At 41.7% G+C, this 13,362-nt stretch overlaps 1 protein-coding gene across 3 annotated transcripts in view; it reads right to left on the bottom strand.

The window, feature by feature from the left end:
* Positions 1–13,362, bottom strand: part of Specc1 (sperm antigen with calponin homology and coiled-coil domains 1) — a 310,970-nt gene that overhangs the window by 16,948 nt on the left and 280,660 nt on the right. For all 3 annotated transcript variants that reach the window (XM_045130800.1, XM_045130799.1, XM_045130802.1), the window contains one exon: positions 5,846–5,905. In XM_045130800.1, coding sequence (XP_044986735.1) covers positions 5,846–5,905 — 60 coding nt within the window. The remainder of the gene's footprint in view (positions 1–5,845; positions 5,906–13,362) is intronic.

Here is a 13,362-nt window from a genome sequence, read left to right as displayed (position 1 = left end):
CACCATACCCGATTTTAAGCTATGTTACAAAGTCATAGTAACAAAAACAGCATGGTGTTGGCACAAAGACAGACATGTAGATCAAAGGAACAGAATAGAGGACTCAGATGTTAATCCAGGCAGCTATAGCCATCTGATTTTTGACAAAAATGCCAAAAATATTCATTGGAGAAAAGACAGCCTCTTCAACAAGTGGTGCTGGGAAAACTGGATATCTATATGTAGAAAGATGAAAATAGATCCTTGTCTTTCTCCATGCACAAGAATCAAACCCAAGTGGATCAGGGACCTGAATATCAGACCTGAAACTCTGAAATTGCTAGAGAAAAAGGTAGGGGAAACCCTTCAACATATTGGCATAGGTAATGACTTTCTGAATATAACCACAGTTGCGCAGAAAATAAAACCACTAATCAACTACTGGGATCTTATGAAATTACAAAGCTTTTGTACAGCAAAGGACACCGTGAATACAGCAAAGAGACAACCTATAGAATGGGAGAAAATCTTTGTCAGCTACACATCTGACAGAGGATTAATATCCAGAATATACAAAGAACTCAAAAAACAGAACAACAAGAAATCAAACAACCCAATCAAAAAAATGGGCTATGGAACTAAATAGAGTTCTCACTGGAAGAAATATAGGTGGCATATAAACATCTAAAAAAGTGTTCTACATCCTTAGCCATCAGGGAAATACAAATTAAAACTACCTTGAGATTCTATCTCTGTCCTGTCAGAATGGCTACCATCAAGAAAATAAATGACAATAAATGCTGGTAAGAATGTGGTAAAAGAGGAAACTTTCTGCACTGTTGGTGGGAATGTAATCTGGTACAGCCATTGTAGAAATCAGTATGGAGGTTCTTGAGATAGCTAAAAGTAGACTTGTCATATGATCCAGCTATAGCACTCTTAGGCATATATCCTAATGGCTCTTCTCACTACCTTAGAGATATTGGCACAACCATGTTTATTGCTGCTCTATTCACAATCACTAGGAAATGGAGCCAGCCTAGATGTCCATCCACAAATGAATGGATAATAAAGATGTGGTACATTTACACAATGGAGTTCTATGCAGTGGTAAAGGAAAATGAAATTATGATATTTGCAGGGGAATGGATGGATCGCAAAAGGATTATACTAAGTGAGATAACCCAGGCCCAGAAAGCCAAATGTCACATGTTCTCTTTTGTGTATCCTAGCCACAAATGTATAGACTTGTGTGTGATCTGGAACCAAAAATCAGTAGCAGAGGCCCATAAGCTAGAAAAAGGCTATAAGGTAGAGAGAGAGGAGAAGGAATGTCTTAAGACATTGTATATATTAAGTAACAGAACAGATTACAGGGAGAAGAAAGGCCTAAGTGAGGTCAGGGGAAGAGATTGTGTAAAACAAAGGTAGGAGGGAGGGTCAATCAAAATTCAAGATATTCTGAATAAGACATGAAAATCTACTTTCTTAAATAATGGCACATCCAGGAGCCATAGATTATTACTAGAAAATTTTCAGTGCCCGGGATGGGATACCTTCCAGTGAGTTGATGGCCAGGGAGGTCCCTGCTGCCTCCAAAACATTAAGGGCTATTGCCAAGGCCCTTGGCTCCCCATGAGAAAGAGATGGTAAAACCCTATTGCTGAAGACTTCAAATGCCTGAGTGGCAAAATAACTGAGGAATCAAGTTGGTGCTGAGCAGAAAACCTTCTCCCTATAGCCCAGCCAACTGAAATCTGGAAAAAGCTGCACTGTATGCAGTCTTATGGGAGACAGAAGTCATCAGCAGTGAAAACAGAGGACACTGGAAACCTCAAGTTTGGCCAGACAGGCCAAATGACCGAATGAGTGCAACAGTGGCATGTCTGTTCTGGGGGAAACCAACTGTTCTCTAATTGCACTGAAGGCCCACTCTATGGGAAGGAATATGTGCCTGGTACTGAAAACCTAATCAAAAGCCTATGGCAGGGGAGGTCATGAGCTTTAGGGGTATAAAGCTTGCTCTTGTCTGGAAAAATGCATACGTTACCCTCACCAAATTGCACTTCACTTAATGTTCATACTCATATATTAATGCTACTCTTGCTTCTGGTTAGAGAAGCTTCTCTTTTCAGATGGCAATGACCACTGGGATGACCCAAAAGGCTACACAGTGCTGAGAAGAAGGGACAGAGGAGTGTCCTGCACTGAAATATCTCACACACTCCAAGGCTCAGAGTCCATTGTATAAGAGGTGTTGGAAGAAATGTAAGAGCCAAAGGAAGGGTACCACTCCTTACATACAACTGTCTGGACAGAAGTTGGCCTCGATATCCAATACCTCTCAGTGCCTAGCAATATTCACACAAGATCCTTATAATAGGAGAAAAAGATGATGACATCAAATTAAAAGAGGACTAATGGAGAGAGGGAGGGGATGTGATGGATAGCATAGTTATGAAGGGGAAAGAGGGGAAGGGGAAGGAAATACCATGGTTTGTTGTCTGTAAATGTGTATATATATGTATATATATATATATATATATATATCAAAAAATTAAATAAAATAAGAATTATCCTTCTTCAATATTTAAATTCTTTTTATTCTTGAGTACATTTTAGATACAGTATTCAGATTTACTATTTGAAGAAAGACATTGATATTCCTTGGGAAAACTGCCCATTCTGTTTCAAGTTTAAATTGTGAAATTGTTCATACTGCTAAGGTTTCTGATCTACTTTCATTTCTCATATTTTGGACTCCCTTCATTCTCTGAGGGTGATGTGATTGTATCTTACTGTCATTTGAGTTTAGATTTTCCTTATCATTGAGACAACATTTTCCTAAATGTTTTCTGGATAGGTTGGGAATATAGCTCAGTGGTAGAAGGCTCACCTTACATGCCCTAGGCCTTGAGTTCAACCCCAGCATCACCAAAAAAAGAAAAAGAAGAGTAGCTAGCTACATAGTGGGACTTTTTATAGATGATCAGTGTGTGCTCTTCTGAAGTTGTACTATGATACGTTTGGACAGATAGTGTTTTATTGCTTGAGGTTCACTAAGAATCTGGGCACTCTCATTCTACAGAAACTTCAGGCACATATTTGCATATAATATCTCTACTCCATTCTTGCCTTCTGGAATTCTCACTAGGCATAAGCCAGGATATTGTATGAATTTATTCTCCATGCATCTTAAGCTTTATAGCAGATGGTAGTAGTTGGTAACCCAACAGTCAGCTTCATCTTTTCTCTCCTTTGTAGGTTTCCACTAGATCCTGGAACATGTTATACGCTCACTTCCTCAAATGTTCTTGCAGGCAGGTGGCCAGCTAGCTAGAGGAATCGTGAGGCCTTTTGTTTTCCTTACCAGAGGGGAAAGGTAAAAAGAGGGACTTCTTCCCTTCTCTTGTCTTCCTTCCTGTCCTGCAGATGGGAGTGTTACTGGGATTTGGCAGCCACAATCATCCGCACAGAGGAAGAAGTGTGGGGGGATAAAATGAGCAGATTAAACGTTCTTGATTACAACAATGAGTGGTAAAGAAACCTTGAAGAGGCTCTGGACTTGTTAAAAGAACAGCAAGGATTTCTGCTACATGCAATTGTTAAGTTGGCTTTTTAATTTTATTTTTCTGTTTATAATTATTTATTTTTTCTTTTTGGTTTTTCAAGGTAGAGTCTCACTCTAGCCCAGGCTGACCAGGATTTTGCTATGTAGTCTCAGAGTGGCCTCGAACTCATGGTGATCCTCCTGAATGCTGGGATTAAAGGTGTGCACCACCATGCTCTGCTGGTTTTTGTGTTTCTTGAAGCTAAATGCATATTAATAAAGCCCTCTATTATACTTTTGTGTGTGTGTGGTGTGTGCAAGTGGCTTGTGCATGGGTGGGCATGTGTGCAGAGGGCAGAGGAAGACACTGGTGTCCTCTGTTGCTCTTCTATCTTATTTCCCTGCAATAGAGTTTCTCACTGAATCTGGAGTATGTTGCTTTTTGGTTAGGTCAGCTGGCCAGCAAGTGACAGCAACCCTCCTGTCTCCCCTCCCCTCAGCACTGGAATTACAGGCATGTGACCATGTGTAGTCTTTCCCTCCCCCCTAAGGTAGGGTCTCACTCTAGTCCAGGCTGACCTAGAATTCATTATGTAGTCTCAGGGTAGCCTTGAACCCATAGCAACCCTCCTCCCTTGGCCTCTTGAGTGCTGGGATTAAAGATGTGTTTCACCATGCCCAGCTATGTGTAGCTTTTTTTTTTTTTTTTTTTTCCTGAGGTAGGGTCTCACTCTAGCTCAGGCTGACCTGGAATTCACTATGGAGTCTCAGGGTGGCCTCGAACTCACAGCGATCCTACCTCTGCCTCCTGAGTGCTGGGATTAAAGGTGTGCGCCACCACACCTGGCTTATGTGTAGCTTTTTATGTGGGTTCTGGGGATTCAATTCAGGTCCTCATGCTTATGCAGAAAGCACTCTAACCCACTGAAGTATCTGCTGAGTCCCCGTTTTCCAGTTTTAAATAGGGATTCAACTCTAGCCCAGGCTGACCTGGAATGAATTTTGTAGCTCCAGGCTAGCCTCAAACTTATAGGATCCCCCTACCTCAGCCTCCCAAGTGCTGGGACTAAAGGTGTGTGCCACTATGCCTGGCTCTTGACCTTTTCTTAAAATGACATTTTACTCAGATTTCTAGGTGATTTGAACATGACAATTTTAATGATAATCCAGTCTGCCTTATTTCCAAAATTTAAATTTCTCCATAAAATCTTAATTAAAATCTCCAATCTGGTCTGAAAAGATGGCTTAGCACTTAGGGTGCTTGCCTGCAAAGCTGAAGGACCCAGGTTCAATTCCCTAGGACTCACATGAGCCAGATGCACAAAATGTTACATGCATCTGGAGTTCTTTGCAGCAGCTGAAGGTCCTGGCACGTCCATTCTCTTCCTTTCTCTCTCTCTCTCTCTCTCAAATAAATAAATAAATAAAAACACCAAAAAAACCTTCCAATCATAGTGATCAGATCAATGGATAAGCTTATGCTAGAAATCATGCGTAACAGATCTGTTGGTGGATTTGAGTATCATGTATCTGTGTAGTTGATACCATAAAGTTCTTTCTCATAAAAGTAGAATAAAAAAATCAAAAGGGGGCTGGGGATGGACAGGTCAACCTGGGCTAGAGCAAGATTACACCTTGAAAAAAAAAAGTGGAAGGCCTGAGAAGATGGATCAAGGGGTTACAGCATTTATTTAAAAATCATGAGGACCTGAAAAGATTTAATTCAGTTTGTGTTCAATTCTCTACCACCCATGTAAACAGCTGGCATGGCCACACATTCCTGTAACCCCAGTTCTATGGAAGATTAGAGATTCTCTGGGACTCACAAAATTGAGAAATCTGGGTTCAGAGAGAGACAATGTCTCAAGGAAATATGTGAATGGGCGATACGGGATGACACTCAATATTCTTCTCTGGCCTCTGTATGCATGTGCACAGTGCATACATCACACATACCATATCACACATACTATACACATGCATGCAGAAAAATCAAAAAGCATATATATATGCATATATACATGCATATATACACAAATAAATAATAAAAATAAAAAATTAAAGGGCAGGGGGACATAGCTCAGTTGGTAGAGAGCTTGCTTTGTATTTCTAAGGCCTTGGGTTCAATACTAGTACTGTTAAAGGACCCAGGTTAGATTCCCCAGTGTCCATAAGCCAGATGCACAAGGTGGTACATGCACCTGGAGTTCGTTTGCAGCGGCTGAAGGCCCTGACATACCCAATTCTCTATCTGTCTCTTTCACTCTCTCAAGTAAATAAATAAAAATAAAATATTTTTAAAAATAGGATACTTACCAGGCTAGGTTTGATGCCCACACTTTCAGCTGCTTCAAATGCCAACAAGAGATTCCTTTTCTAGATTTAAAGGGGAAAGAGAATAGAATCATCAACTAAAAACATGTGGCTTTTGTTAAGGACATTAATTATCATTAAAAAATTTATTTTTATTTTTATTTATTTAGCTGAGAGTGACAAAGAGAGAGAGAGAGAGAGAGAATGGGTATGCCAGGGCTTCCAGCCACTGCAAATGAACTCCAGACACATGTGCCCCCTTGTGCATCTGGCTAATGTGGGTCCTGGGGAATCGAGCCTCAAACTGGGTTCTTAGGCTTCACAGGCAAGCGCTTAACTGCTAAGCCATCTCTCCAGTTATCATTTTTATATAGATTACCTACTGTGATAAACAATATTAAGTCAATATGCAACAAGGTCTCAGTTGCAGCAAAATGAAAAAGATAAGCAGGTTACAATTGCCACTGAAAATAATATTACTGATTAATACCTGACTATTAAAGATAAATTTTTATTGCTTAGGTTATTTTTGTCTTTTTCAACATTTATGATATCCACCACATTCTGTTGTGTAAGCTGCATAATAATGGTGCTGTGTTACCAAAGGTCAGCAAGCTAGGTATGATGATTCACTCCTATATACCCAGAGCTGAAACAGGAGGATTATGGGTGTGAGGCCAGCTGTGGGGAGGTGCTATCTAAAAAAAGAATCAGGGCTGGAGAGATGGCTTAGCAGTTAAGGCATATGCCTGAGAAGCCTAAGGACCCCGGTTTGATTCTCCAGGTCCCATGTAAGCCAGATGCACACGGTGGTGCATGTGTCTGGAGTTCATTTGCAATGTCTAGAGACCCTGATGTGCCCATTCTCACACACTCTCTCTCACTCTCTCTGTCTCTAATAAACAAATAAAATAAAAATATTTAAAAAAAAGAATCAGACAGACATGGCAGCACACGCCTTTAATCTCAGCACTTGGGAGGCAGAGGTAGGAGGATTGCTGTGAGTGTGAGGTCACCTTGAGACAACAGAGAGAATTCCAGGTCAGCCTGGTTAGAGTGGTGAGACCCTACTTCAAAAAAATAAACAAAACAAAAAAGCCAAGTGTGGCAGCACACGCCTTTAATCCCAGCACTCAGGAGGCAGAGGTAGGAGGATCACTGTGAATTTAAGGCCACCCTGAGAGTACCAAGTGAATTCCAGGTCACCCTGGATTACAAGACCCTACCTCAAAAAACAAACAAACAAAAAATAAGTAACTAAAAGTTGGGCTGAGGATATGGCATGCAGTTAAAGGCACTTGCGTGTAACCTAATGGCCTGGGTTCAATTCCCTAGCACCCATGTAAAGCCACATGCACAAAGTAACACATGCATCTGGATGGAGTTTATTTGCAGTGCTAGAAGGCCTTAGGATGTCCATTCTCTCTCCCTCTCTTTTCCCTTACCAATAAATAAGAAAAAAAATTATCAGTCATATTGTACATAATCAAATATCCTCAGGCTGGAGAGATGGTTTAACAGTTAAGCGCTTGCCTGTGAAGCCTAAGGACACTGGTTCAAGGCTTGATTCCCCAGGACCCACGTTAGCCAGATGCACAAGGGGCGCACACGTCTGGAGTTCATTTGTAGTGGCTGGAGGCCCTGGCACGCCCATTCTCTCTCTCTCCCTCCCTCCCTCCCTTCCTCTATCTTTCTTTCCTCTTTTTCTGTCACTTTCAAATAAATAAATAAATAAACAAAAAATTTTTAATATCCTCAAATGATAAATTGTTCATCTCTCCCAGCTTTGGTCCTCAAGAGAACTTTCTAATTTCTCTATTTCTTCGATGATGACCTCATTATCTCTGTAATGTACTTACACCACTATCTCCTGATTTCTGAAACATATGTTTTACCTACTGACTGCTTCCCATAGCAAAAGTGGACTTCGGCAACATGCATCTCTCTCCTCCTTTTATTATTATCTTATGGCCACTACTAAGTCCTTCACTATCTGGACCCAACCTTTCTTCAAATATTTGCTTTTTATTTCCCCTACAGTTTCTGCTTGTTCAGGATTTTCTTACTGGGAGCTGAACTTTGCCTCTCATATGGCTTCTTTTATCTTTATTTTTATTTTTTCAAAATATTTATTTTCAAGAGAAAGAGGAAGGGAGGGAGGGAGAGCGGGACAGGCAGAGACAGAGAGAAAGAACGGGCATGCCCAAACCTCTTGCCACAGCAAACAAACTCCAGAGGCATGTGCCACAATGCACAGCACAACGGTATTGCTTAAAAACAGTCATGTGCTGGAGAGATGGCTTATTGATTAAGGTGCTTGCCTCCAAAGCCAAAGAACCCAGGTTCCATTCCCCAGAACCCACACAAAGCCAAATGCACAAGGTGGCACATGTGTATGGAGTTCATTTGCAGTGGTTGGAAGCCCTGGCACACCCATTCTCTCTTACTCTCTCTCCCTCTTTCGGTCTCTCTCAAATAAATAAATAAAAATAAAATATATAAAAAAAAGTTATGAAAGAATAACCTTAAAAGCAGCCTGAGGTGAAATGACATTTATAAAAAGGGGTATAAGTATAAGCATAATTTGTCCCAGGCTTCTTGCCAGCAGCCCAAACGAGTAGAATAGAATTTTCTAATTAATGAAAGAAAAAAAAATGCCTGTTTTTTTTTTTTTTTTTTTTTTTTTTTTTTTTTTTTCCGAGGTAGGGTCTCACTGTAGCCCAGGCTGACCTGGAATTCACTCTGTAGTCTCAGGGTGTCCTCAAATTCATGGTGATCCTCCCACCTCTGCCTCCAGAGTGCTGGGATTAAAGACGTGCACCACCACGCCCAGCTCATGTCTGCTCTTTTAATCCATGAAAATATTCTTCATAGTTAAAAGGATATACTTTTAGCCAGGTGTGGTGGCACATGCCTTTAATCCCAGCACTCCGGAGGCAGAGGTGGGAGGATCGCAGTGAGTTTGAGGCTACCTTGAGACTACAGAGTGAATTCCAGGTCAGCCTGGACTAGATTGAAACCCTACCTAAAAAAAAAAAAAAAAAAAAGGATATACTTTTCAGATAAACAAAAACTTAGCAAACTCCCTACAGCAGATATGTACAAAAAGAAATGTAAGTTATTTAGGCAGGAGGAATATGATACCTTGTGGAAACCTGGACCTGCACATGGGAATGAAAAGTGACAGAAATATAAGTATGAGAGTGCCGATGAAAGACATTTTACTGTTTATTTCTTTGCAAGGCAACTGTTTCAAGTTCTATAAAAAGAAAGCAAAAAAAAAAAAAAAATAAAAAACAAAACCACAATATAAACAATGTCTGAAATATAACCGATAAGTAAGTAATCATGTGTTTATTTTTGTTTTTTGATTTTTTGAGGTAGGGTCTTGCTCTAGCCCAGGCTGAACTAGAATTTGCTGTGTAGTCTCAGGTGGCCTCAAACTCATGGCCACCTCTGCCTCCTGAGTGCTGGGAGTGTCTGCCTTTATGTTTTATTTTTTTCTATTTTATTATTTTATTTAATGTGAATTGCTGAGGATTGAACTCAGGTTCACATGCTTATTCAGTAAGTGCCCTTGCTTGCTGAGCCATCTCCACAGCCTCTCACATTTTTGTTGATTGTGTGTGTGTGTATACTTGCGTGGGCATGTATGGGCCACACAGTGCATGTGGAGGTCAGAGGACAACTCTGGGCACTGGTCCTCATCTTCCATCTTACTTGAGGCAGCAGGGTCTCTCATGGCTTACCGCTTCATTTGCCAGGCTAGCCGGTCCCTAAGCTCACTGGCAATTCTCCCATCTCAGCTTCCCTTCTTTGCCCTAGCCATGCCAGGATTGCAGATGCTAGTGATACAGGGTCTGTCTGGCTTCATGTGGATCTGGGGATCAGAACTCAGGTATTCTTGCCTTTGAGGCAAGTGCTTTAGCCACTGAGCCATCTCCCCAGGCCCACATTTAGATTTTATATATAAGCTGGACATGGTGGCATGCACCTAGGGTCCCAGCTACCTGGGAGACTGAGGCAAGAAGGTCACTTGGACTAGGAATTCAAGGCTAGCTTGGGTAAAATGTGAAATTGTATCCCTTAAAAAATAGAAAAGCTGGGTTAGAAAGATGGCTTAGCAGTTAAGGCACTTGTCTGCAAAGCCTAAGGACCCAAGTTCAATTCCCAAGGACCCATGTAAGCCAGATGCACAAGGTGGCACATGCGTCTGGAGTTCGTTTGCAGTGGCTAAAGGCCCTGGTGTGCCCATTCACTCTCTCTCTCTTTCAAAAATAAATAAGTAAATAAAATAAAAATTTAATGGATGGTGGTAAGGGCCACATGACAGTGTGAATGCACTTACCACCACTGAACTGTGCGTTCAAATGTCACCTGGTAATTCTTTCCATTTTATTTGTATGCATCTACACATGTGTGCATGACGTCTGTGCATATGGATGTGTCTGTGCCACTGCACACGTGTCACTGGAGGTCAGAGGACCAGCTCAGAGTGTCCATTCGATCCCTCTACCTTTTAAAAAACTTTTTGTTCATTTTTAAAAATTTATTTATTTGAGAGCGACAGACAGAGTGAGAAAGGCAGATAAATGGAGACAGAGAATGAGTACACCAGGGTCTCCAGCCACTGCAAATGAACTACAGATGCATGTGCCCCCTTGTGCGTCTGGCTAATGTGGGTCCTGGGGAATCAAGACTCGAACCGGTGTCCTTAGGCTTCACAGGCAAACGCTTAACCGCTAAGCCATCTCTCTAGCCCCAATCCTTCCACCTTTTTTGAGACAGGGTCTCTTTTGTTATTTGTTTATCTGGCCCATGGGCTTTGGGGTTCCCTTGACTCTGCCTCCCATTGTCATAGGCACGTTGAAATCACAGACACTTGCTCCTCTCTCCACAAGGCTTTGCATGGGTGCCGAGGGACTGAACCCCAGGCAGCAGACTTGTGAAACGAGCACCTTGAACACTGAGCCATCTCCCCAGCCCCATCGTGATAACTTTCATTTAATGTGTTTTGCTACAATTTTCAAAAATAAAAATAATACTGCTGCATTTTTTTCCTTTTTTGCCATCCCCCCCCAAAAAAAGAAAAAAAAATTTAAAAATATCTTTAAAAACAGAGAAGCTTTTATATATACTCTATTCTTTTACATGTTCCCATGATCTTTACTGTGCCCTTGTCTAAACATTTGGCCCTACGCCAAGGGGTTTGACACTGAAGTCAACTCGCTGATCTAGATGCACGTCACAGGAAAAACCAGACATAGATATATATGGCTATACATGCTTCCTTCCAGCCTGTGCTGAAAGCCTTGGGAAGCTCTGCGCCCTGGTGATCTTGCCCACGTCTCTAGCCTTCACCCTTGAAGTCAAGGTAAGCACATGGTGGAAAACCGGGAACTGCACTCTGCCAGTTTTAAGGATACCATTACTCAGGAAGTCAAGATATCACTGTTATTCATTTTTTGTATGACTTTTCATATACAATGCCAAGTTGTTTCCTACAATGGTACAGCAATTTTTAGTCCTAATATTCATGTATGAAGTACCCATTTTTCTTGTATACTATGTGCATAGGCTATTCTGAATTCCAAACTTTGCTGGGTATGGTGGTACATACCTTTAATCCCAGCACTCAAGAGGTTGAGGCACGAGGATCACTATGAGTTCAAGGCCAGCCTGAGAGTACATAGTGAATTCCAGGCCAGCTGGACTAGAGTGAAACCCTACCTCAGAAAAAAAAATCTGTCAAAGTGTGAGTCTAAACATGGTATTTTATTGTAATTTATATTCGTAGGTTACTAGCAAGGTTTAAGGAGAAGACATTTCTTTTTTAAAAATTTATTTGAAATTGGTAAATTTTAATATATTCAATATATAAATTCTACTAGAGTTGAATATGCAACCTCCTGGGTTATCTACTGGGTATCACTTCTGTGTAAACTATTGTTTTCCTGAAAGAAAAAAATGGGCCACCCAAGCCAGCACATGCTTTTTTCTCTTGTCTTATCTACCCCAGTTGAGCTCAGCTACCTCATGACTATAAGAACCTTAGCAACTGTGCTGTGGAAGCGCAGGCGCACTGGTCTTCTGCGGCTGCAAGAACAGAAGTGAATTCTCTCCCAGCTCTGAAGGCCATGGTGCCAACTGACTGGGAGTCCTCCAAAAGCTCTGCTTTGCTCTAACCAACACTGTGTGGTGTGTCCAGCAATCTCCAACGCATGAGCTATCTTGCACAGATGGCTTATGTGGGTCCTGGGGAATTGAACTTGGGTCCTTGGGATTCATAAGCGTCTTAACTGCTATGCCATCACTCCAGCCCCAATAAATTAGCTACAAACATTAATTTTTACTCATTTTGGTGAGTGGCCAGCTGTCAATATCCTAATGCTCTTTCACTAGGACATGGTGGAGGACAGGTGGAAGTGGAAGAGGGTGTGCCCTTGGAGAGACAGGAGGAGGTCAAAGGTCCTCAGACTACGAGCTTTGTTTAACTAATTAGTGGCTCAGCCAACACAGGTGGGGACAGGACAAAAAAGGCCATCCTGCAGTCTGCCTTGCCTGGAGGGAAGTTGCAGACCTGGGACTTCCATTTCCAGGACAGTCTATATCCCCACCTGGTGACAGACGCCATCCCCAGCCTGGCTAGTAAGGTCTGTGCTGGTACAGGGCTTCACTGGAAATAAGCAGGAGAAATGATGCTGATGTCCCAAATGTTTTCACACTCAAGTTCAAGATCAGACACTACTTTGAAATAAACACACTTCGCTCTATAACCTGTCCCTGCTTGGGCCCAGTGGAAGATGTTCACAGGCTGATAGCAGAATACTCTGTTAGTACTAAAACCCAAAACCACTCAAAACCTTCCACTGATTCTGTGATTGCATAGCCCTTTGAACTCACAGCAGACATCTTTGTTAGGCTGATTAGAAATTTCCAATGTGGGCTGGAGGGATGGCTTAGCAGTTAAGGCATTTGTCTGCAAAGCCAAAGGACCCAGGTTCGATTCCCCAGGTACCATGTAAGCCAGAGATGCACAAGGGGGCACATGCATCTGGAGTTCGTTTGCAGTGGCTGGAGCCCTGGCGTGCTCATTCTCTCTCTCCCTCTTTCTCCCACTTTCTGTAAAATACATAAATAAATAAAATTTTTTTTAAAGAAATTTCCGATGTACCACCAGTGTTAACTTACTTGGTATAATTTCTTCCATTCTTCCATTTCTGGGGTGGTCAATAGCTATTATGGAATTTCTTTTTTTTTCTTTTCTTTGAGGTAGGGTTTCACTCTAGTCTAGGCTGTTCTGGAATTCACTCTGTAGTCTCAGGGTGGCCTTGAGCTCATGGTGATCCTCTTAGCTCTGCCTCCCGAGTGCTGGGATTAAAGGCATGTTGCCATCACACCTGGCTCAATTTTAATAATTTTTTTTAAAAAGTCTCTCTTGGTGCCCTTTTTGATGCCTAGTATAACACAAAGGCTCCCTGATAAACAGGCTGCAGACCAGGGTTTGGGTGGTGCTCACA

Source organism: Jaculus jaculus, chromosome 12 (assembly GCF_020740685.1).
Source record: "Jaculus jaculus isolate mJacJac1 chromosome 12, mJacJac1.mat.Y.cur, whole genome shotgun sequence".
In the NCBI taxonomy this organism is placed as follows: Eukaryota; Metazoa; Chordata; class Mammalia; order Rodentia; family Dipodidae; genus Jaculus; species Jaculus jaculus.
Note: the sequence above shows the minus strand (reverse complement) of the source record. Positions and strands in the feature narration are given on the sequence as shown.